Here is a 23945-nt window from a genome sequence, read left to right as displayed (position 1 = left end):
TTGAGGCAGGTACAATAGCAAAATTTAAAAGACATTTGGACAGGTACATAGATAGGAAGTGTTTAGAATGATATGGGCCAAACATGGGCAAATGATTCTAGCTTAGATGGGCATCTGGAAGACCATGGCCAAAAGGCCCACTTCATACTGTATTACTCAATATTCGCAAAGTTAAGCTGGTAAGAATAATGGCTCCTCTAAATTGCCCCTTGCATAAAGGGAAAAAAAGTGTACAAGACAGAACAGAAGCCATCTTAATTATATGCATTATTGAAAAGTGAGGTTAAATTTTATAGAAAACAGGCAAAGAATATAAAAGTAAAATTGGTTTATTATTATACCAAGATACAGTGAAAAGCTTTTTTTTGCATGCTGTTCATACAGATCAAATCATTACACAGTGCATTGAGTATTATAGGTAAAACAGGTATTACAGGTAATAACAGAATGCAGAATAAAGTACAGCAGCTACATGTAAGGTGTAGTGCAGATAGACAATAAGGTATGTGATCATAATGAAGTAAATTGTGAGGTCAAGAGTCCATCATATTGTACTAGAAAGCTGTCCTATAACAGTGGGGTTATAGAAGCTACAGATGAAGACTGAACACTCAGAATATTGGTGTGGTAGCATTAACATATTTAGCTCCACAAGTGTTCGCAAAGTGATACAAGTTTGTATACATGTAATGATTCAAAATTGGTAAATTTACTTGAAAATCCGTAGTATTTCTGTTATGAATAGTGTGGAACTGTTAGTAGTAGCAAAATCAGTTTTCTACTCTCACTTGTACTGAGATACCAGAAACTTTGTCTTTTCATCACGTCGATGCACTGGAGTACAAAGGAAAAGAATAACAGAAAGAAGCATAAAGTATTACAGTTACAGAAAAAGTGCAGTGTAGGCAGATAGCAAGGTACGAGGTCATAGCATGACAGATTGTAAAATCAAGAGTCCTCATGTATTTTAGGCACATAAATTACATTTCAGGACTCAGCATATCTTAGAGGCAAGAGGTACAGTCACAACCCAAGCTCAGGTGTGAACTTTTAGTGGTAGTTTAACAGATTCCTGATTCACTGAAGCAAAGGTGGCAAACTTATGGAATGTATGCCCAAGATGGCATGAGCAAAAGTTTGTTTTTAAACCCTCGATTCATTAAACTCCACTCATAAAAAGATACTTAATTAACTTTACTGCCAAATGAAGCAGAAAATGATATCTTACAACCTGAGAGCAGTTTTCACAGGAAAGGTCTCATATCAGCTTGGCGCCAACTAAATGGTTATTAGAACATGTGACATTATAAGTTTTGAAAACCTCACAGACTTGGCGTAGGCATCAGTATTTGGATAGTAAATGGTTACAGTATTAATACTATTTAGAAATTACATTTTTTTTCCCATTGTCTTTTTAAAAGGTTAATATGAACAATTTTTGAACAGGCTTTCTAAAATGCATTTATTTGAATACTTTGTTATACTTCTATTAATATTATAACAATGAATAATTGTAAATCAGCAACTGGACATCTTTTTTCCTTATAAAAGTCCATAATTATTGTTACTAATTCATTCATCAATAATAATCTCTGCTCAAAATTACCATGGTATATGAAATAATTTTTTAATAAGATTATCGTCAATTACCATGGTATATGAAATAAATTTTTATAAGATTATCATCAATTTTGCACAAGCTTTTAAAAAGGTTCCACCCCTGCACCAATACAAGGTCTACAAAACACCATTTACTTATGGAAAAACGCATGCAGAAATGTGGAGTGCAATCACTTGGGGCTCAGTGGCATTGTAGCTGGTGCTACTATTTCACACTCGGGTTTACCCTGACCTTCAGTACTGTGTGTGAAATTTTCACCTTCCCCCACACACCACCCAGGCTGCATCAGTTTCCTCCCACTTCCAATTATATCTGCATTCTTCCTGGCTAGAGGAGTGGCACCCAAAGATTAAAGGGTGGCAAATGTTCCATTGCTCAACATAGGTAATAAGGATAATCCTGGGATTTATAGACAGGTGAGTCTTGCATCAGTGCTGGGCAAACTATTGGAGGGAATTCTAGAGACAGGATTTTTGAGCATTTGGTAAACTATAGTCAACATGGGTTTACAAGCAGTGTGTAGACCCTCTGAGCCTAATTGAGCTTTTGGAGGTGACAAAAAAAATTGATGAAGAGACAGCAATGGATGTGGTGTATATGGATTTTAGTTAGGTGTTTGACAAGGTTCCCATGTTAGGCTCATACAGAAAGTCATGAATCATGAGAATCATGGGGACTTGGCTGTGGGGATCTGGAATTGGCTTGCCCATAGAAGGCAGACGGTGGCTGTAGATGGATGAGTTCTGCCTGGAGGTTGGCGATTAGTGTTGTTCCGCAGGGATCTGTTCTGGAGGCCTCTGCTCTTTGTGAATTTTATAAATGACTTGGATGAGGAAATAGAGTGATGGGTTAGTAAGTCTGCAGAAAACACAAAGGTTGGAGGTAGAAACATAGAAAACCTACAACACAATACAGGCCCTTCAGCCCACAATGCTGTGCTGAACTTGTACTTACTTCAGAAATTACCTAGGGTTACCCATAGCTCTCTATATTTCTAATCTCCATGTACCTAGCAGGGGTCTCTAAAAAGACCCTATTGTATCCGCCTCCACCACCGTCGCTGGCAACCTATTCCACGCACTCACCACTCTCTGAGCAAAAAACTTACCCCTGACATTTCCTCTGTACCTGCCTCCAAGCACCTTAAAACTATACCCTCTCGTGCTAGCTACTTCAGCCCTGGGAAAAAGCCTCCGACTATTCGCACTATCAATGCCTCTCATCCTCCACCGCGCCAAGGAGAAAAGGCCGAGTTCACTCAACTTATTCTCATAAGACATGCTCCCTAATCCAGGCAACATCCTTGTAAATCTCCTCCCTTTCTATAGTTTCCACATCCTTCCTTTGGTGAGGCAACCAGAACTGGGCACAATACTCCAAGTAGGGTTGGACCAGGATCCTATATAGTTGTAATATTACCTCTCGGCTCTTAACCTCAGTCCCACGGTTGATGAAGGCCAATGCACCATATGCCTTCTTAACCACAGAGTCAACCTGTGCAGCAGCTTTGAGTGCCCTATGGACTTGGACCCTAAGATCCCTCTTATCCTCCACACTGCCAAGATTCTTACCATTAATACTATATTCGGCCATCTTATTTGACCTACCAAAATGAACCACCTCTCACTTATCTGGGTTGAACTCCATCTGCCACTTCTTAGCCCAGTTTTGCATCCTATTGATGTCCCGCTGTAACCTCTGACAGGCTTCCACACTATCCACAACACCCCTAACCTTTGTGTCATCAGCAAATTTACTAACCCATCCCTCCACTTCCTCATCCAGGTCATTTATAAAAATCATGAAAAGGAGGGGTCCCAGAACAGATCCCTGAGGCACACTACTGGTCACTGACCTCTATGCAGAATATGACCTGTCTACAACCACTCTTTGCCTTCTGTGAGCAAGCCAGTTCTGGATCTACAAAACAATGTCCCCTTGGATCTGATGCCTCCTTACTTTCTCAATAAGCCTTGCATGGGGTACATTATCAAATGCCTTGCTGGCATCCATATACACTACATCTACTGCTCTACCTTCATCAACGTGTTTAGTCACATCCTCAAAAAATTCAATCAGGCTCATACATCATGACCTGACTTTGACAAAGCCATGCTGACTATTCCTAATCATATTATGCCTCTCCAAATTTTCATAAATCCTGCCTGTCAGGATCTTTTCCATCAACTTACCAACCACTGAAGTAAGACTCACTGGTTTATAATTTCCTGGGTGTTGTGCATAGTGCAGGAAGTTGCCATAGGTTACAATAGGACAATAGACAGGAAACAGAGTTGGACAGGGAAGTGGCAGGTGGAGTTCAATACAGAAAAGTGTGAAGTGATGCCCTTTGCAAGATCAAATTTGAAGGCAGAGTACAAGGTCAATGGCAAGATTCTTAGTGGTGCAGGGGAACAGAGAGGTCTCAGGGTCAAAGTCCATAGATCTCTCAAAGTGGTCACGCAAGATATTTGCATCTTATGTCATGTTCTCGGTATTTGTTGCTTATTTCTTTTTGTATCTGCACAGTTTGTTGTCTTTTGCATACTGGATCAACACCCAAGTTGGTGCTATTTTTCATGGATTCTGTGATAATCATTATTATATGGATTTATTGAGTGTGCCCGCAAGAAAATGTATCTCAGGGTTTTATATGGTGACATATATGGACTTCAATAATCAATTTACTTTGAAGTTGATAAGGTGGTTAAGAAACCTTCCTTAGTGGGGGAATTGAGTTCAAGAGCTATGAAGTAATGCTTTGCTCTAGAAAACTGGTTTGATCACACTGAGAGGATTGTGTTCAGTTTTGGCTGCCTCATTACAGGAAGGATGTGGAAGCTTTAAAGAGGGTGCAGATGAGATTCACCAGGATGTTGCCTGGATCAGAGAACATATTTTATGAGGAAAGGTTGAGCGAGCTCGGACTTTTCTCTTTGGAGTGATGGAAAGCAAGTTGCCAGAGGTATACAGAGAGCTGACAGAAGTTTATGCAAGACTTAGACAGAGTGGACTCCCAGCACCTTTTCCCCAGGGCAGCAAGGAGTAATACCAGAGGATAGATGAATGGAGGGAAGTTTAGGGGAGATGTCAGAGGTAGTATACAGAGAAAGGCAGGTGTCTGAAACTCACTTCCAGGGATGTTTTTTAAAGGCTGATACAATGAGAACATTTAAAAAACCCTTAGATAGGCACAAAGATGTAGGGAAAATGGAGGGCTATGGATTGTGTAGGAGGGAAGAACGAGATTGATCATGAAGTTTATATACGTTAGAACATCTTGAGCCAAAGGGCCCATACTGTGCTTTACTGTTCTATGGTCTGCTGTTGAATAAATTAATTGGCTACTATAAATAATCCAATGGCCATAGAAGAATCATCATGAAGCAGATGTGCATATGAGATGAAAGGTTACAGGGAAATACATAGAGGCATAGGATTGCTCTGAGAATTGGCATTGTCTTAATGGACTGAATGGCCTCCTCCTACAACAAATGAAAATATGAGAGTAAGAGATCAGGCACAACTTCACTGAATGACAGAACATGACTGAGGGTTTTAATAGATTACTCTTGTTCCTATCGTTTTCTTCCCCCTACTTGATTATTGCACACCACATTATGAGCTGTTCGGTCTATCTTAACGATACACTCCTTATTTCTGAAATGGGTATTGAGAATGAGATTTCTGGTGTTAAAAAATAACAGAACACGCACCATGTAGCTGCAGTCCATTTGTTTAGTCTCACATCCTATTTCCTAATTTACACTATACTCAATGGTTTTTGAGTTTAGAAGGACATCCAACACATTTTTTAAAATCCAGTTGAAAACATTCAGAGTTCACATAAACTACTCACAAATTGAAACACCTAACATCATGAGCAATCAAATAATGATGAAGGAATTAACTTCTTTTTGATAAAGTATTGTTTCAAATACTTCACAAGTTCTTGAATTTATTTTTCAAATGAGGAAAGTGCTATGGTTAAAGAATTCATCAGCATAACCAAGCAATTGTTATATGTTGAAGAAACCATTTCTCCTTGCAAGTTAAAATTATGGCTATTCACATAGTACCTTTGTGTGAAGTAATTTATATTTCCATAACACTACATAGCAAAATATAAATAAAATGACTTACCAAACCTGTTGAAATCTTTAAGTCTCAAAGCAATAACAATGTTACCAAATCATCAACATACTAAATTTAAAACAGAGGGAACCAGCGCCCTTCTCAAATGTCAACCACAATTATTAACAAATTTCACTGCCAAATATCTCACACTACCAGTCACCATCCCACTTTTTGTGCATACATTTCAAAATTTTGTTTTTAAAATGCAAGGCCACTTCAATGAGATCACAAAGAATCTTTCAGTGACATCAAATCTGATATTAATGTTGCCTCATATTTTGGGAAATGAAAGAAAAAGTATTGTAGCCTTTAGGGGCCGCGATGGAGGGTAAACAATGATACACTCAGATTGGGGAGGGGGAAAAGAACTGGAATGTTTTTATGAATATAGCTAAGAATAATAACAAAGCATTATTTTGCATCTTTTATTGTAATAATTAGAGATTATTGTAGAGATCATAAACAGCACCAAATTTTTTGGTGTTCACCTGATGGAGAATCTCACCTGGTCCCTCAACACCAGCTCCATAGCAAAGAAAGCCCAGCAGCATCTCTACTTTCTGCGAAGGCTGAGGAAAGTCCATCTCCCACCCCTCCATCCTCATCACATTCTACAGGGGTTGTATTGAGAGCATCCTGAGCAGCTGCATCACTGCCTGGTTCGGAAATTGCACCATCTCAGATCGCAAGACCCTGCAGCAGATAGTGAGGTCAGCTGAGAAGATCATCGGGGTCTTTCTTCCCGCCATCACGGACATTTACACTACACGCTGCATCTGCAAAGGAAACAGCATTATGAAGGACCTCACGCACCCCTCATACAATCTCTTCTCCCTCCTGCCATCTGGGAAAAGGCTCCGAAGCATTTGGGCTCTCACGACCAGACTATGTAACAGTTTCATCCCTCAAGCTATCAGATTCCTCAATACCCGAAGCCTGGACTGACACCTTGCCCTATTGTCCTGTTTATTATTTATTGTAATGCCTGCACTGTTTTTGTGCACTTTATGTAGTCCTGTGTAGGTATGTAGTCTAGTGCAGCTTTCTCTGTGTTGTTTTTTTATGTAGTTCAGTCTAGTTTTTGTACTGTGTCATGTAACACCATGGTCCTGAAAAACGTCTCATTTTTACTATGTACTGTACCAGCAGTTATGATCAAAATGACAATAAAAGTGACTTGACTACAATTATCAAATATTATAGATAACTAAAAGCAACAAAATAAAAATGCTGGAAACATGAAAAAACCAGCATGGCACATGAGTTTTCAACTTGCTCTTTTATTCCTACTAACTCTAAGCCTGCTGTCAATTGCACACACCCCAGCAAAGTCATGAAAAGTCCCAAAATGTCTCAAGAACTTTTCCATCACATGCTTTACAGTCCTGCAACCCGAAGATCTCAGTATTTTAAAGTTTAGTCTTGTACTTTGATGCTTTTAAAATTAAATATGTTAGCAGAGCGAAAGGGGCTTTCTTGAATTTTTTGTGTGTTCACAAAGGTAGGAGGTTAAAAACCTGGAATGGACAGAAAGCTTTGCTGCTGTTTAGATTTGAATCTTCGCTACAATAATTTTGGGCATTGGAAATTCTACTGTGCAAGTAAGATTTTATTTTAACTTTAGATATGATTCTATCAGACTGTTCTTGCTTCTGACTCTGATGTTTGTAGGTTCAAACCAAATTCTAGAGTGTCAAGCACAATAGACTGACATCAGAATAACACTAATCTGACTAACACGTGGATCACACAGCACAGGCATGTAAAAGCATCGGAGAAATGTTGCTAACACTGTCCCTGTAAAGTCCTCCAAATCCACTGCCAGGATATACTATATAACAGGAGCATTCTCTTTCGAGCTAACACCCACAGCACTGAGGCTCCAATTACTCTTAATTTGCTCCAAAGCCAGCCCACATCTGATGCCAAATTCTTGAAGTAGACATCCTGCTTTCAGCTTCATCATGGCAAGCAATTACCAAGGGGACAGAGGACATGATACAAAGATATTTTCTCTGAGAAAGCATCATATCACCAGCAATTTGAGTTGATCCCTAGACCTTGGCCGCTCAAAGTGGAGGAGGAGTTGAGAATTGAGTCCAATTACTGGGAACATTTCAGTAATATTAGCACGTCAACACCACTGAATATTAAGGGAAAATATATACAATTATAAAATATAGATCTTTCAAAACTGGTTCAACATAGAGTGACAAAAACAGAAGGAATGCACCACCTCTAAAACTGCCCAGACCCGTGTCCTTCCAGTAACGCATGTTCAGTGGCAGAATCAGTTAGACTCATCAACCACCCCAAATCCCAGATAAATGGAATAAAGCAAGTTATCCTTAATCCTGGGGAGGCTGCCTAAGAAGACAACTGAGATAACCACTTTAGAATTGCAGATGTTAGATACAATATTAAATGAGCCCTAAGCAACACACTCAAAATGCTGGAAAAACAGTCAACGTTTCAGGCTGAGACACTTCTTCAGGACTGAGAAGGAAGGGGAACAATGTCAGATCAAATGGTGGAGGGAGACGGAAGAGGCTAGCTGGAAGGTGATGGATGAAGCCAGGTGGGTGGGAAAACTCAAGGGCTGGAGAAGAAAGAATCTGATAGGAGAGGAGAGTGAACAATAGGAGAAAAGGAAGGATAAGGAGACCCAAGAGGAAGTAATTGGGAGGTGAGAAGAAGTGAAAGGTCAGAGTGGTGAATAAAGGAGGGGGGTGGATTTGTTCTCTGGAAGGAGAAATCGATGTTCATGCCATCAGGTTGGAAGGTACCAAGACGGAATATAAGGTGTTGCTACTCCACTCTGAAGGTGGCCTCATCTTGGCACAAGAAGCGGCCATGAATCAACACGTTGGAACAGGAATGGGATTTGGAATTAAAATGTTTGGCCACTGGGAAGTCCTGCTTGTGGCAATTATCTAGTCTCTCTGGTGTAAAAGAATGCACAGCACAATGTGAACACCAAAGGAGCCTTTGCAAAAACTTTTAATTTATTACCAATATAATTGTAGATAAACAAATTATATGTTTACCTCATTGCTTGTGGAAGCTTCCCAAGGTGACATAGTGCCTGCACTCCAATGGAATTTTATAATTCAGACTTTGAGAGTTAGGCACAATATAACAAAAACTTAAATTGCTCATTGGCTGCATGTTACCTTGAAGATTTGATGTCACAACAGAGCAGCTGCTTCTCTCCAATTTCAACTGTATTTTATGATTATACCTATTTATTTTCATTTTTTCCTGCTTTCTTTTTAGTTTAATGTCTATTTATATTTCTTATTTGAGATTATTTTTGACATTTAACCAGATTCTTTTTTTTTCCTCTTTTCATATCCAGTGGAAAATGGATGCTTCCTTTGACTCCACCTCCACCCACTGCCTATTCGTAGCTTTAGAAATAAATAAAGTAAGTACTGACTTGGCTTGTCCACCTGGCTGACTATCCTGCCCTCTTTACTGTATTTTCGACTTGTACTTGACTGAATAACCAAGTGCACAGGATATAAAGCATTCAGAAGACAACTCCAATAAAAAAAAGTTCTTTCTATCAGAATTAAAAACAATACAATTTATTAACAAACAAGAAAAAATGTACAGATGCTGGAAATCCAAGCAACACACACAAAATGCTGGAGGAACTCAGCAGGCCAGGCAGCATCCATGGAAAAGAGCATAGTCAAAGTTTTCAGGCCAAGACCCTTCATCAAGACTGAAAGTGTTTTGAAAAATCTATTATATTTCATAATACTCTTTAATTTTCCTTTACTATGAGTGTTGACATCTAAAAAACTGAAATAAAAAAGAGAAGTCCTGGCCAAATGTCTGGTTCCTACAAAAGGGAAGTCAGGGTAACATTTGCCCGAGTGGCAGGTGTTGCCACTGTTAAGTTCAGACCGAAACCCATTAGTACACTTACCAGAGACGCTTATTTTACGTGTCAGTTCTGGCTTACTAGTGCTGCTGAATCAGAAGGTTTCAAGTTCCGAGTTCAGCCCTAATGTAGAGGTTTCAGCCACTACCCTATTTCTTTTACCTCCCCGTCCCTTTTGAAACATTATATCCCGGAATCTCCAGCAGCCATTTCCTGCCCTTACATTTATCCCCAATCAACATTCCTAAAACAGACGGCTGAGGAAAGAGCTGAAACAGTTGCAACAGTTAATGCATCTTGGCTTCCACCCGAAATCCTAAACACCTCCACAAATGATCAACAAATGGCTGGGAACAATGAATACTGTGGAATTACACAACATCTCAGCTGCACAACTGATGATGTATGCTTCTGGCCAGGTTGTTCCAGGTGGTGATGAGTGGGAATAAAGGGAGTCTTTTCTGGTTGGGTGCTGGTGTTCCACAGGGGTCAGTCTTGGGACTGCTTCTTTTCATGTTATATATCAATGCTCTGAATGACAGAATTGATGGCTTTGTTGCCAGGTTTGTGGACAATACAAAAATAAGTGGAGGGATAGATAATGTTGAGGAAGCAGGGAGACTGCAAAGAAGTGACAGATGGAATTTAGTGTAGGGAAGTGTATGGTCAGAAACTTTGGAAGGAGGAATAAAGGTGTACACCATTTTCTAAATTGGGAGCAAATTCAGAAATGGAAGGGGCAAAGAGAATTGAGAGTCCAAGCAGGATTCATTTGCAAGTTAAGTTGGTAGTAAGGAGGGTTAATGCAATGTCAGCATTGATTTTGAGAGGACTAGAATATAAAGGCAAAGGTGAAATGCTGAAGCTTTATAAGGCACTGGCCAGAACACAGTTGGAGCATTGTCAGCAGTTTTGGGCCCCCTCATCTAAGAAAGGATGTGCTGGCATTGAAGGGGGTTCAGAGGAAGATCACAAGAATAAGAGAAGAGCGAAAGATTAGCATATGAGGGGCTGAGTTTCTCCCGTGCTTTGTGTGTGTTGCACTATAAGTAGAATCTCAGTCCTCATCATACACATTCACAATGTTCATAATTTCTGCATGGTCACCAGTAGGCTTATTGTTCTGGAGAACATACATCCATCTTCATCAAACTATCAATTGCTCCTGGTGGTTATAATCTCTTTATGTCATCATCAGTGTCCTCTATCATTTCTGTTATGTGTGCGTTTCCATTTTAGTTATTCCTCTTTGGAGAGCAATAATCTTAATAGATTAAAAAATGAATATTTTCTGGATCACACAAATTTTCATTCACTGAAGCATATAGTGCATTGAGGTGGCCTTCTGCTAACTAGCCTGCTGCGGGATACTAATCTTAGACCACACTGTGTTTTTGATTGTCCCAGATATAGTCTCCCAGCTCAGTGTGGTTGTGGGGGTGGGGGCTATATGTACCTGCAGATTTAGAAGAAACTACCCCAAATTAGTTCCAAGTCCAAAGGCTCAGACCTGCTGAGACAGACTCCTTTAAGAAAAACTGAGGTTTCATATATGGTAGGCAAGTCTACCTTGGCACAATTTCCAGGCTTTGGCAAATAGCTCCAATTACGTGCCCAAACCGAGTACAACCATACTGACGTGTCAACTTCAGAAACTGAAGCAAGAGTGTTCCATTTCACACCCTCCTGGTGCCTGCTTCCTCATTCAGTAAGTGGCTGATTTTTATATCAGCACTGCCATACTGCATATCCCCAGTTCCCTTGATTCACTTTTAGTTTTATTTAAGCCCAGACCACGGGGTCTTGAGTTTGGGCTGCTGCAAACATCTGCTTGAAGAGAAACATAACTTGTCTAATTATGTTCGAGATACAAATACTGGAGATAATTTACCAGAATGATAATGTTGAAGTGGTGCTTAATAATATGCGTTTTAAAATCATAATTTTCCTCCAGACAAATGGGCTGATCTTGTATGTCATAGTCCTGCACCTCCAAAGTCCATTTTCAAGTGCTATCCATTTGGCCCATATTATTTTTTACTGCACAAAACCACATTATATTCTTATGAAAATTAAATTAATTCATTGACATTTCACACCTGGCCCACACTGACAATGGGCAGTACCCCAGAAACAGCCATGTCAAAATAACCCACTGTACTCTCCCTTAAATATTAAAGATTCCCATTCCATCTCATTTTGTTTTAAATCAAAATAACTAACATTAGAAACTGAATTGAGTATTTTCTATAATGGTTTTGCCACCTGCTTGCATCCAAGTAATTACTTATTGTCATGGAAGTTACATTACTTTTTAAAGAGTTCTATAATATTAGGCAGAATGTTTACAGTGCTTTGGATTTTAGATTAGATAATGCTGTTGCACAGGGGACTTGGGAGTGCTTGTGCATGAATTGCAAAAGGTTGATTTGCAGGTGCAGCAAGCTATCAAGGCGTCAAATGGAATATTGGCCTTAATTGCTAGAGGGACTGAATTTAAGAGCAGGAAGGCTATTCTACAGCTGTACAGGGCACTGGTGAGGCCACATCTGGAGTACTGCATGCTCTACTTGAGGAAGAATAAACTGGCTTTGGAGGCAGTGCAGAGAAAGTTCACCATGTTGATTCCAGACATGAGGGGGTTATACTATGAGGAGAGATTGAGTCACCTAGGACTGTACTCGCTGGAATTCAGAAAATGAGAGGAAATCTCATAGAAACATGAAATTAAGAAAGGGGTAGTTAAGGTGGAGGGGGGAAAAGCTGTTTCCACTGGTAGATGAGACTAGAACTAGGGGATGTAGCCTCAAGTTTCAGGGGAGTAAGTTCAGGACAGAAATCAGGAGGAACTGCTTTTCCCAGAGTGGTGTATCTGTGGAATTCTCAGCCCAGTGAAGCAGTGGAGGCTACCTCCGTAAATATATTTAAGACAAGGTTGGATAGGTTTTGCATAGAAGGGGAATTAAGGGTTAGGGGAGAAAAGGCAGATAGTCAAGTCAAGTTTATTGTCATTTCAATCATAAACTGCTGGCACAGTACAAACAAAACAAAGTTCCTCCAGGACCCTGGTGCTACACGAAACAACACAAAACTATATTATACTATGTGAGACAGCACAAGACTACATTAGACTACGTAAAACAACATAAAAACTGCACTAGACTACAGAGCTGCACAGGACTACATAAAGTGCACAAAACAGTGCAGGGCAGTACAATAATTAATAAACAAGACAATATGCACAGTAGAGAATAAATTACAATATAATAATAAATGATGTAGATGTCAGTCTAGACTGAGTATTGAGGAATCTGATGGTTTGGGGGAAGAAACTGTTGCACAGTCTGGTCATGAGAGCCCGAATGCTTCGGTACCTTTTGCCAGATGGCAGGAGGGAGATGAATTTGTGTGAGGGGAGCGTGGGGTCCTTCACAATGCTGTTAGCTTTGCGGATGCAGCGTGTAGTGTAAATGTCTGTAATAGCAGGAAGAGAGACCCCGATGATCTTCTCAGCTGACCTCACTATCCGCTGCAGGGTCTTGTGATCCGAGAAGGTGCAATTCCCGAACCAGGCAGTGATGCAGCTGCTCAGGAGGCTCTCGATACAACCCCTATAGAATGTGGTGAGGATGGGGTGGGGTGGACTTTTCTCAGCCTTCGCAGAAAGTAGAGATGCTGCTGATAGGTGGAGATGAGTCTATGGTCAGATCAGCCATGATCTTATTGAATGGCAGAGCAGGCTCAACAGGCCAAATGGCCTACTCCTGCTCCTACTTCTTATGTTCTAATATTTAATGGCTCTTGGACTGTACCCATTGGAGTTTAGAAAAATGATGGGGATCTCACTCAAATCCATTGAATATTGAAAAGCCTAGATAGAGTGGATGTGGCAAGGATATTTCCTATAGTGGGTGAGTCTAGGATGAGAGAGTACAGGCACAGAACAGAGGGAAGACCATTTAGAACAGAGATTAGAAGGAATTTCATTAGCCAGAGGGTGGTTAATCTGTGGAATTTATTGGCACAGGTGGTAATAGAGGCCAAATCATTGGGTATATTTAAAGCAGAGATTGATAGGTTCTTAATTAACCAGGGCGTCAAAGGTTATGGGAAGAAGAAAAATGGGGTTGAGAGATATAATAAATGACTCATGTTGGAATGGTAGAGACTTGATGGGTCGAATGACCTAACTTGCCCCAATGTTTTATGGTCTCAGCACAGAGACTCCTCAGCACCCCCACCCCTGGCAAGGGACTTCTCACCCTACTTTTGGCACAGGAACTCATCACCTGTCCGTCACCACTATTCACACGGGGTATCCTCATCCCCCCTCAACTCTCAGCATGGGGACACACAACTCCCCCGCACACTCCTGACAAGGGGACTCACAATTCCCCCGCCCACTCGTGACAAGGGGACTCACAACTCCCCTGCCCACTCGTGACAAGGGGACTCACAACTCCCCCGCCCACTCGTGACAAGGGGACTCACAACTCCATCGCCCACTCCTGACAAGGGGTTTCACAACTCCCCCGCCCACTCGTGACAAGGGGACTCACAACTCCCCCGCCCACTCCTGACAAGGGGACTCACAACTCCCCCGCCCACTCCTGACAAGGGGACTCACAACTCCCTCGCCCACTCCTGACAAGGGGACTCACAACTCCCCCGCCCACTCCTGACAAGGGGACTCACACCCGTCCCTCACCCACTCGTGACAAGGGGACTCACAATTCCCTCGGCTTACTCGTGACAAGGGGACTCACAATTCTCCTGCCCACTCGTGACAAGGGGACTCACAATTACCTCGCCAACTCATGACAAGGGTTCTCACAACTCCCCCGCCGACTCATGACAAGGGGTCTCACAACTCCCCCACCCACTCGTGACAAGGGGACTCACAACTCCCCCACCCACTTGTGACAAGGGGACTCGCACCCTTCCCTCACCCACTCCTGACAAGGGGACTCGCACCCGTCCCTCACCCACTCCTGACAAGGGGACTCACACCCGTCCCTCGCCCACTCGTGACAAGGGGACTCACAATTCCCTCGGCTTACTCGTGACAAGGGGACTCACAATTCCCTCGGCTTACTCGTGACAAGGGGACTCACAATTCCCTCGGCTTACTCGTGACAAGGGGACTCACAATTCCCTCACCCACTCGTGACAAGGGGACTCATAACTCCCCGCCCACTCGTGACAAGGGGTCTCACAACTCCCCCGCCGACTCGTGACAAGGGGTATCACAACTCCCCCACCCACTCGTGACAAGGGGTCTCACAACTCCCCCACCCACTTGTGACAAGGGGACTCGCACCCTTCCCTCACCCACTCCTGACAAGGGGACTCGCACCCGTCCCTCACCCACTCCTGACAAGGGGACTCACACCCGTCCCTCGCCCACTCGTGACAAGGGGACTCACAAATCTCCTGCCCACTCGTGACAAGGGGACTCACAATTACCTCGCCCACTCGTGACAAGGGGACTCACACCCGTCCCTCGCCCACTCGTGACAAGGGGACTCACAACTCCCTCGCCCACTCCTGACAAGGGGTCTCATAACTCCCCGCCCACTCATGACAAGGGGTCTCACAACTCCCCCGCCCACTCCTGACAAGGGGACTCACACCCGTCCCTCACCCACTCCTGACAAGGGGACTCACACCCGTCCCTCACCCACTCCTGACAAGGGGACTCACAATTCCCTCGGCTCACTCGTGACAAGGGGACTCACACCTGTCCCTCACCCACTCCTGACAAGGGGACACACAATTCTCCTGCCCACTCGTGACAAGGGGACTCACAATTCAACTGCCCACTCGTGACAAGGGGACTCACAATTACCTCGCTCACTCGTGACAAGGGGACTCACAATTACCGCGCTCACTCGTGACAAGGGGACTCACACCCATCCCTCGCCCACTCCTGACAAGGGGACACACAATTCTCCTGCCCACTCCTGACAAGGGGACTCACACCCGTCCCTCACCCACTCCTGACAAGGGGACTCACAATTCCCTCGGCTCACTCGTGACAAGGGGACTCACACCCGTCCCTCACCCACTCCTGACAAGGGGACTCACACCCATCCCTCACCCACTCCTGACAAGGGGATTCACAATTCCCTCGGCTCACTGTTGACAAGGGGACTCACACCCGTCCCTCACCCACTCCTGACAGGGGGACTCACAATTCCCTTGGCTCACTCGTGACAAGGGGACTCACACCCGTCCCTCACCCACTCCTGACAAGGGGACTCACACCTGTCCCTCGCCCACTCCTGACAAGGGGACTCACACCCGTCCCTCGCCCACTCCTGACAAGGGGACTCACAATTCTCCTGCCCACTCGTGACAAGGGGACTCACAATTACCTCTCTCACTCGTGACAAGGGGACTCACACCCGTCCCTCGCCCACTCGTGACAAGGGGACTCACAATTCCCTCGGCTTACTCGTGACAAGGGGACTCACAATTCTCCTGCCCACTCGTGACAAGGGGACTCACAATTCCCTCGCCCACTCGTGACAAGGGGACTCACACCCGTCCCTCGCCCACTCGTGACAAGGGGACTCACAATTACCTCGGCTCACTCGTGACAAGGGGACTCACACCCATCCCTCACCCACTCCTGACAAGGGGACTCACACCCGTCCCTCGCCCACTCGTGACAAGGGGACTCACAATTCCCCCGCCCACTCGTGACAAGAGGTTTCACAACTCCCCCGCCCACTCGTGACAAGGGGACTCACAACTCCCCCGCCCACTCGTGACAAGGGGACTCACAACTCCCTCGCCCACTCGTGACAAGGGGACTCACAATTCCCTCGGCTCACTCGTGACAAGGGGACTCACACCCGTCCCTCGCCCACTCCTGACAAGGGGTTTCACAACTCCCCCGCCCACTCGTGACAAGAGGTCTCACAACTCCCCCGCCCACTCGTGACAAGGGGACTCACAACTCCCCCGCCCACTCCTGACAAGGGGACTCACAACTCCCTCGCCCACTCGTGACAAGGGGACTCACAACTCCCCCGCCCACTCCTGACAAGGGATCTCACAACTCCCTCGCCCACTCCTGACAAGGGGACTCACACCCGTCCCTTGCCCACTCGTGACAAGGGGACTCACAATTCCCTCGGCTTACTCGTGACAAGGGGACTCACAATTCTCCTGCCCACTCGTGACAAGGGGACTCACAATTACCTTGCCCACTCGTGACAAGGGGACTCACACCCGTCCCTCGCCCACTCGTGACTAGGGGACTCACAACTCCCTCGCCCACTCCTGACAAGGGTTCTCACAACTCCCCCGCCGACTCGTGACAAGGGGTCTCACAACTCCCCCACCCACTCGTGACAAGGGGACTCACAACTCCCCCACCCACTTGTGACAAGGGGACTCGCACCCTTCCCTCACCCACTCCTGACAAGGGGACTCGCACCCGTCCCTCGCCCACTCCTGACAAGGGGACTCGCACCCGTCCCTCGCCCACTCATGACAAGGGGACTCACAATTCCCTCGGCTTACTCGTGACAAGGGGACTCACAATTCTCCTGCCCACTCGTGACAAGGGGACTCACAATTACCTTGCCCACTCGTGACAAGGGGACTCACACCCGTCCCTCGCCCACTCGTGACTAGGGGACTCACAACTCCCTCGCCCACTCCTGACAAGGGTTCTCACAACTCCCCCGCCGACTCGTGACAAGGGGTCTCACAACTCCCCCACCCACTCGTGACAAGGGGACTCACAACTCCCCCACCCACTTGTGACAAGGGGACTCGCACCCTTCCCTCACCCACTCCTGACAAGGGGACTCGCACCCGTCCCTCACCCACTCCTGACAAGGGGACTCGCACCCGTCCCTCGCCCACTCATGACAAGGGGACTCACAATTCTCCTGCCCACTCGTGACAAGGGGACTCACAATTCCCTCGCCCACTCCTGACAAGGGGACTCACACCCGTCCCTCGCCCACTCGTGACAAGGGGACTCACAATTCCCTCGCCCACTCGTGACAAGGGGACTCACACCCGTCCCTCGCCCACTCGTGACAAGGGGACTCACAATTCCCTCGGCTTACTCGTGACAAGGGGACTCACAATTCTCCTGCCCACTCGTGACAAGGGGACTCACAATTACCTCGGCTCACTCGTGACAAGGGGACTCACACCCATCCCTCACCCACTCCTGACAAGGGGACTCACACCCGTCCCTCGCCCACTCGTGACAAGGGGACTCACAATTCCCTCGGCTCACTCGTGACAAGGGGACTCACAATTCCCTCGGCTCACTCGTGACAAGGGGACTCACACCCGTCCCTCGCCCACTCCTGACAAGGGGTTTCACAACTCCCCCGCCCACTCGTGACAAGAGGTTTCACAACTCCCCCGCCCACTCGTGACAAGGGGACTCACAACTCCCCCGCCCACTCGTGACAAGGGGACTCACAACTCCCTCGCCCACTCGTGACAAGGGGACTCACAATTCCCTCGGCTCACTCGTGACAAGGGGACTCACACCCGTCCCTCGCCCACTCGTGACAAGGGGTTTCACAACTCCCCCGCCCACTCGTGACAAGAGGTCTCACAACTCCCCCGCCCACTCGTGACAAGGGGACTCACAACTCCCCCGCCCACTCCTGACAAGGGAACTCACAACTCCCTCGCCCACTCCTGACAAGGGGACTCACACCCGTCCCTTGCCCACTCGTGACAAGGGGACTCACAATTCCCTCGGCTTACTCGTGACAAGGGGACTCACAATTCTCCTGCCCACTCGTGACAAGGGGACTCACAATTACCTTGCCCACTCGTGACAAGGGGACTCACACCCGTCCCTCGCCCACTCGTGACTAGGGGACTCACAACTCCCTCGCCCACTCCTGACAAGGGTTCTCACAACTCCCCCGCCGACTCGTGACAAGGGGTCTCACAACTCCCCCACCCACTCGTGACAAGGGGACTCACAACTCCCCCACCCACTTGTGACAAGGGGACTCGCACCCTTCCCTCACCCACTCCTGACAAGGGGACTCGCACCCGTCCCTCACCCACTCCTGACAAGGGGACTCGCACCCGTCCCTCGCCCACTCATGACAAGGGGACTCACAATTCCCTCGGCTTACTCGTGACAAGGGGACTCACAATTCTCCTGCCCACTCGTGACAAGGGGACTCACAATTCCCTCGCCCACTCCTGACAAGGGGACTCACACCCGTCCCTCACCCACTCGTGACAAGGGGACTCACAATTCCCTCGGCTTACTCGTGACAAGGGGACTCACAATTCTCCTGCCCACTCGTGACAAGGGGACTCACAATTCCCTCGCCCACTCGTGACAAGGGGACTCACAATTCCCTCGGCTTACTCGTGACAAGGGGACTCACAATTCTCCTGCCCACTCGTGACAAGGGGACTCACAATTACCTCGGCTCACTCGTGACAAGGGGACTCACACCCATCCCTCACCCACTCCTGACAAGGGGACTCACACCCGTCCCTCGCCCACTCGTGACAAGGGGACTCACAATTCCCTCAGCTCACTCGTGACAAGGGGACTCACACCCGTCCCTCGCCCACTCCTGACAAGGGGACTCACAATTCCCTCGGCTTACTCGTGACAAGGTGACTCACACCCGTCCCTCACCCACTCCTGACAAGGGCAGTCACACCCGTCCCTCGCCCGCTCCTGACAAGGGGACTCACAATTCCCTCGCTCACTCCTGACAAGGGGACTCACACCCGTCCCTCGCCCACTCCTGACAAGGGGACTCACAATTCTCCTGCCCACTCGTGACAAGGGGACTCACAATTCTCCTGCCCACTCGTGACAAGGGGACTCACAATTACCTCGCCCACTCGTGACAAGGGGACTCACACCCGTCCCTCACCCACTCCTGACAAGGGGACTCACAATTCTCCTGCCCACTCGTGACAAGGGGACTCACACCCGCCCCTTGCTCACTCCTGACAAGGGGCCTCACAATTCTCCTGCCCACTCGTGACAAGGGAACTCACAATTCCCTCGGCTCACTCGTGACAAGGGGACTCACACCCGTCCCTCGCCCACTCGTGACAAGGGGACTCACAATTCCCTCGCTCACTCCTGACACGGGGACTCACACCCGTCCCTTGCTCACTCCTGACAAGGGGACTCACAATTACCTCGCTCACTCCTGACAAGGGGACTCACAATTACCTCGCTCACTCCTGACAAGGGGACTCACAATTACCTCGCTCACTCATGACACGGGGACTCACACCCGTCCCTTGCTCACTCCTGACAAGGGGACTCACAATTACCTCGCTCACTCCTGACAAGGGGACTCACAATTACCTCGCTCACTCCTGACAAGGGGACTCACAATTACCTCGCTCACTCATGACAAGGGGACTCACACCCGTCCCTCACCCACACACAAACACAGCCTTGTCGCGGGGATTCACTCACTCTGCGTTGTTGCACCTTCCTCTGCTCTCGCCGAATTACTGACTCCCCCGCCGCACCGAGCTGAGGAACTGTCCCCGCCCAACCGCAGAAATCCGTGACGATGCACCAACCTGAACGAGAGGACAGGTTAATATGTCCGACAGCGGATACATTCCACTGATATCACTATGAAAACCTATTGAATGCCATTCTAGCTTCACGTTTTGATATTACTTATTTAAAAAAAAGCCTGTGGAATTGTGCTTGATTCTTTTGGCTGAACTTAATTATGAATGGATTAAAAAAACGGATTGGTAACGGTGCCGGAACTTTTATCTGGGTGCGAGATGCCGTCCGGACGAGAAGGGGAACAGGAGCAGACGCCTGTTCGGTTTGATGTGTGGGTGGCGAAGAGACGCGCTGACAATGTCGATCTTGTCAAAGAGCAGATGGTGCGGCTGCCGGGAGATCATCCCAGCCCTGAATTCGTTGGAGCATATGTTCCTCGATATGAATGCGGAGACAGAACTGCAGACGGACACAAGACCCCAAACTTCCACCAGCCAGCCAGACCCTCATCCACATTCACTCCCCAGCAAACCCGATCCCCATCTAGATCCATTTCCAATCACAATCTCCATCGTTTACCCCTTCTCATCCAGACCGACACGCATCTCTGCCCACTTGCCATCACCCGATTCTCATAACCATCCACACTGATCATACCACCCTCCAACCTCAACCGCAATTTTCATTCGCCCTTTTTTCTTCCCCAATACAACCAATCCCATAAACCCGGTCTCTATTCATCCCAATTCCCTTCCCCATCTCCATCTGCACTCCTGATCCCCTTCTCCATCCCCCACTGATCCTCTTTTACATCCATATCCCCGAATAAATTCTCTATCCATCCCATTCGATCCCCTTCTACATCCCCGGTCCCCTTCTCCCCCGATACCCCTCTCCATCTGTCCCCTAATCCCCTTCTCCATCCACTTCTTCATCCATCCCTGATTCCCTTCTCCATACGTCCCCCCGATTCCCTTCTCCATCCATCCCCCGGTCCCACTCTCCATCCCCCCCATCCCCTTCTCCATCCGCCACGCCCCCCAATCTTACCGATGAGAAATGATGGCCTTCTCTCTGCCTCTCTGTTAACCATTCAATTTTCTGCCAATGCCAATATTTTACCTCCTACTCCATATGATCTGATTTTCCAAGGCTGCTGTGTGCCTCCACCATTTTGGGTATATTACTGTACATCGGAAGATGTTTCTGAAGTGAATCTCAGATGAACCTCAATGCGGCTAATAAGGCATGATGTCGCAACATAGTTGAGACTGGAATAGAATGATATCCCAGTGACTTTTGGGACGTCTAGAACCTTATCATGGTGGCGCCAACGCCATTGAAAAGGTCACTGGAAGTGTACAAACTAGTGTCTCAGTTAAGTGTGTAAAACATGTAAAATTATTAAATATATTGTGAAGAACTCAGGATGATAAAATCTTGAAGATTGTATCATGTAACTTACTCTGACAACAATGTTTATAGTAAGTTGAACTTATTTAAGTTCCATGTGTCTTTGAAATTTCTGCAGTGATTCTTTTGAACTTCAGAAATCCACAGAAAACACATTTCCCACAAGGTTTACTTTGGCACATAACCCAGACAGTGGCACTTCACACAATACAACTCTGAATTTCCAGGCTAACTGTAAGCTGAATCATTTGGATAGGGGTTGGTCCCACACCTTTTGCCTCACCTGTGCATATTACCATTATCAATAACATCTGAATTTCAGAAGTTCCAGAATTTCCCTGCCAATCATTAGAATTAAGGTTCATGAAGAAATAATGATGCGGGGTGTGAAAGTAGAAAATCAACCGTGATCTTATTCAAAGGTAGAATAAGCTTGAGAAGTCTTATGCTTTACTCCTCTTCATATTTCTGATCTATTATTAATGTTTTCTTCATTGCCATTAATGTAATTATATTTTCAGTATATGAACATTTCAAAATTACATTCCCATGATTTTATTAAGTAATAAGCATCTTCTAATTCATAATTATTTTTCTAGAGGAAATTATAGAAAGCACACCTGCTCCATCCCCAACCACATAAGCACTATTTTCTGTTGAGACAGAGAAAAACAGCTAATACGAGTCAATGAGAAAATTACTTGCGATGGTAAATACAACTCTGTCAATAAACACAGAAGCTGGAAATCCAGAGTAACACACAGAAAATGTTGGAGGAACTCAGCAGGTCAGGGCTGATGAAGAGTCTCAGCCTGAAATGGTGTCCATTTCTTCCACTCCATAGATGCTGACTGACCTACTGAGTTCCTCCGGCATTTTGTATATGTCACAGCACACATAATGTAAATGAATCCCTATCAAAGTATTGTTTTATTGGCCAGTGATAGTTCTTTTTAATAATTTTAACCTGATGGAGAAGAAAAGGGATGAATTAACCACTCTAGAGTCCCACACCTGTTAACAAAAGGAACAGATAAAAAGAATTACAATTAACTCCCAGAAGATTTTGCACCTTCCTGTTGAAGCTTCCCTTTTTGTTTGGCCATGCTAATACGGACAGGAATAATTGAGTAGAGAAATGCAGGGGATTGGTGTTAGCTCTGAAACAATCTGGCAATTTCAAGTTTAGCCACTTTCCACAGTCAAATTAGGTAACTCTACCAGGCCTCAGCCCTTGAGCTTGTCCAACAGGTCTGAGATACTGCTCCTTGTATAGATGAGAGTGGGGGCTATAGGAAGGATGAGCAACCATAGTACCAGAGCACTGGTTCAGGGAGCCATTCAAGAAGGGGGGTGGGGGAGAGAAGCGAAATGTAGTGGTAATTGGGGATATTACAGTCAGAAGAATAGACAAAATTCTCTCTCGCAGGGACAGAAAGTTCTGAAGACTGTTGCCTGCCTGGTGCCTGGGTTAGGACATCTTATCTGACCTGCAGAGGAATTTGCAGTGGGGGGGGGGGGGGGGATAAGATCCAGTTGTTGTGGTCTATGTGGGTATCAATGATGTAGGTATAATGAGGAAAAAGGTTCTTCTGAGGGAATTTGGGCAGCTCAGGGTTAAATTAAAAAGCAGAACCAAAAAGGTGGTAATCTGTGGATTATGACCTGAGCCACGGGCAAATTGGTACAGGGTTAAGAAGATTAGAGAGTTAAATGCGTGAGTGAGGAGTTGGATAGGATAGACTGGGAACACAGGCTGTTTGGTATGACAGCTGAGGAACAGTGGAAGACTTTCAAAGAGATGTTTCATGGTGCTCAACAAAAGTATATTACAGTTAAAAGCAAGGACAGTAAGGGTGGGGTGAGCCAGCCTTGGATAACTAAGGAAATAAAGGAAGGCATCAAACTAAAATCTCGTGCGTACAAAGTTACAAGGCTTGTGGGAAACTGGAAGATTGGGAAAATGTTAAAAAGCAACAAGGACCCAATAAAGAAAGAGAAGGTAGATTATGAAAATAAACTCGCACAAAATGTAAAAACAGATAGCAGAAGTTTTTATAATAATATAAAGTGGAAAAGGGTGGCCAAAGTGAACATGGGTCCCTGGGAGGACGAGAAGGGGGTATTGATATTGGGTAATGAGGAAATGGCCGAGGCTTTAAATGACTATTTTGTGTTAGTATTCACGGTGGAGGACAGATCTAACATGCCAAAGAGAGATGATATGGATGCGATGGGAGGTGAAGACCTCGATACCATAGCTGCCACTAAAAAGGTAGTGTTGAGCAAACTTGTGGGCCTAAAAGATAGACAAGTCCCCTGGTCCTGATGGAATGCATCCCAGGGTACTGAAAGAAATAGCAGAGGTTATAGCT

The 23945-nt window shown here is 45.8% G+C and overlaps 1 protein-coding gene across 7 annotated transcripts in view; it reads right to left on the bottom strand.

Annotated features, from left to right (window-relative positions):
• The window catches only part of LOC140727586 (uncharacterized), a 61531-nt gene extending 40213 nt beyond the window's left edge, over window positions 1-21318 (bottom strand). For 2 of the 7 annotated variants that reach the window (XM_073045110.1, XM_073045115.1), the window contains exons 1-2: window positions 20110-20224; window positions 6264-6534 (exon numbers count right to left, since the gene is read on the bottom strand). Coding sequence is in view for 3 of the 7 variants with exons in the window: in XM_073045115.1 (XP_072901216.1) it covers window positions 6264-6287 (24 nt within the window). In the remaining 4 variants the exon portion in view is untranslated. Of the gene's footprint in view, window positions 1-713; window positions 835-6263; window positions 6535-20109; window positions 20237-20736; window positions 20828-21207 lie in introns of those variants that run through there. The other 5 variants (XM_073045111.1, XM_073045114.1, XM_073045113.1 and 2 more) reach the window with 5 other exon arrangements.
• Between the last annotated feature and the right edge of the window lie 2627 nt (window positions 21319-23945).

Source organism: Hemitrygon akajei, chromosome 5 (assembly GCF_048418815.1).
Source record: "Hemitrygon akajei chromosome 5, sHemAka1.3, whole genome shotgun sequence".
In the NCBI taxonomy this organism is placed as follows: domain Eukaryota; kingdom Metazoa; phylum Chordata; class Chondrichthyes; order Myliobatiformes; family Dasyatidae; genus Hemitrygon; species Hemitrygon akajei.
Note: the sequence above shows the minus strand (reverse complement) of the source record. Positions and strands in the feature narration are given on the sequence as shown.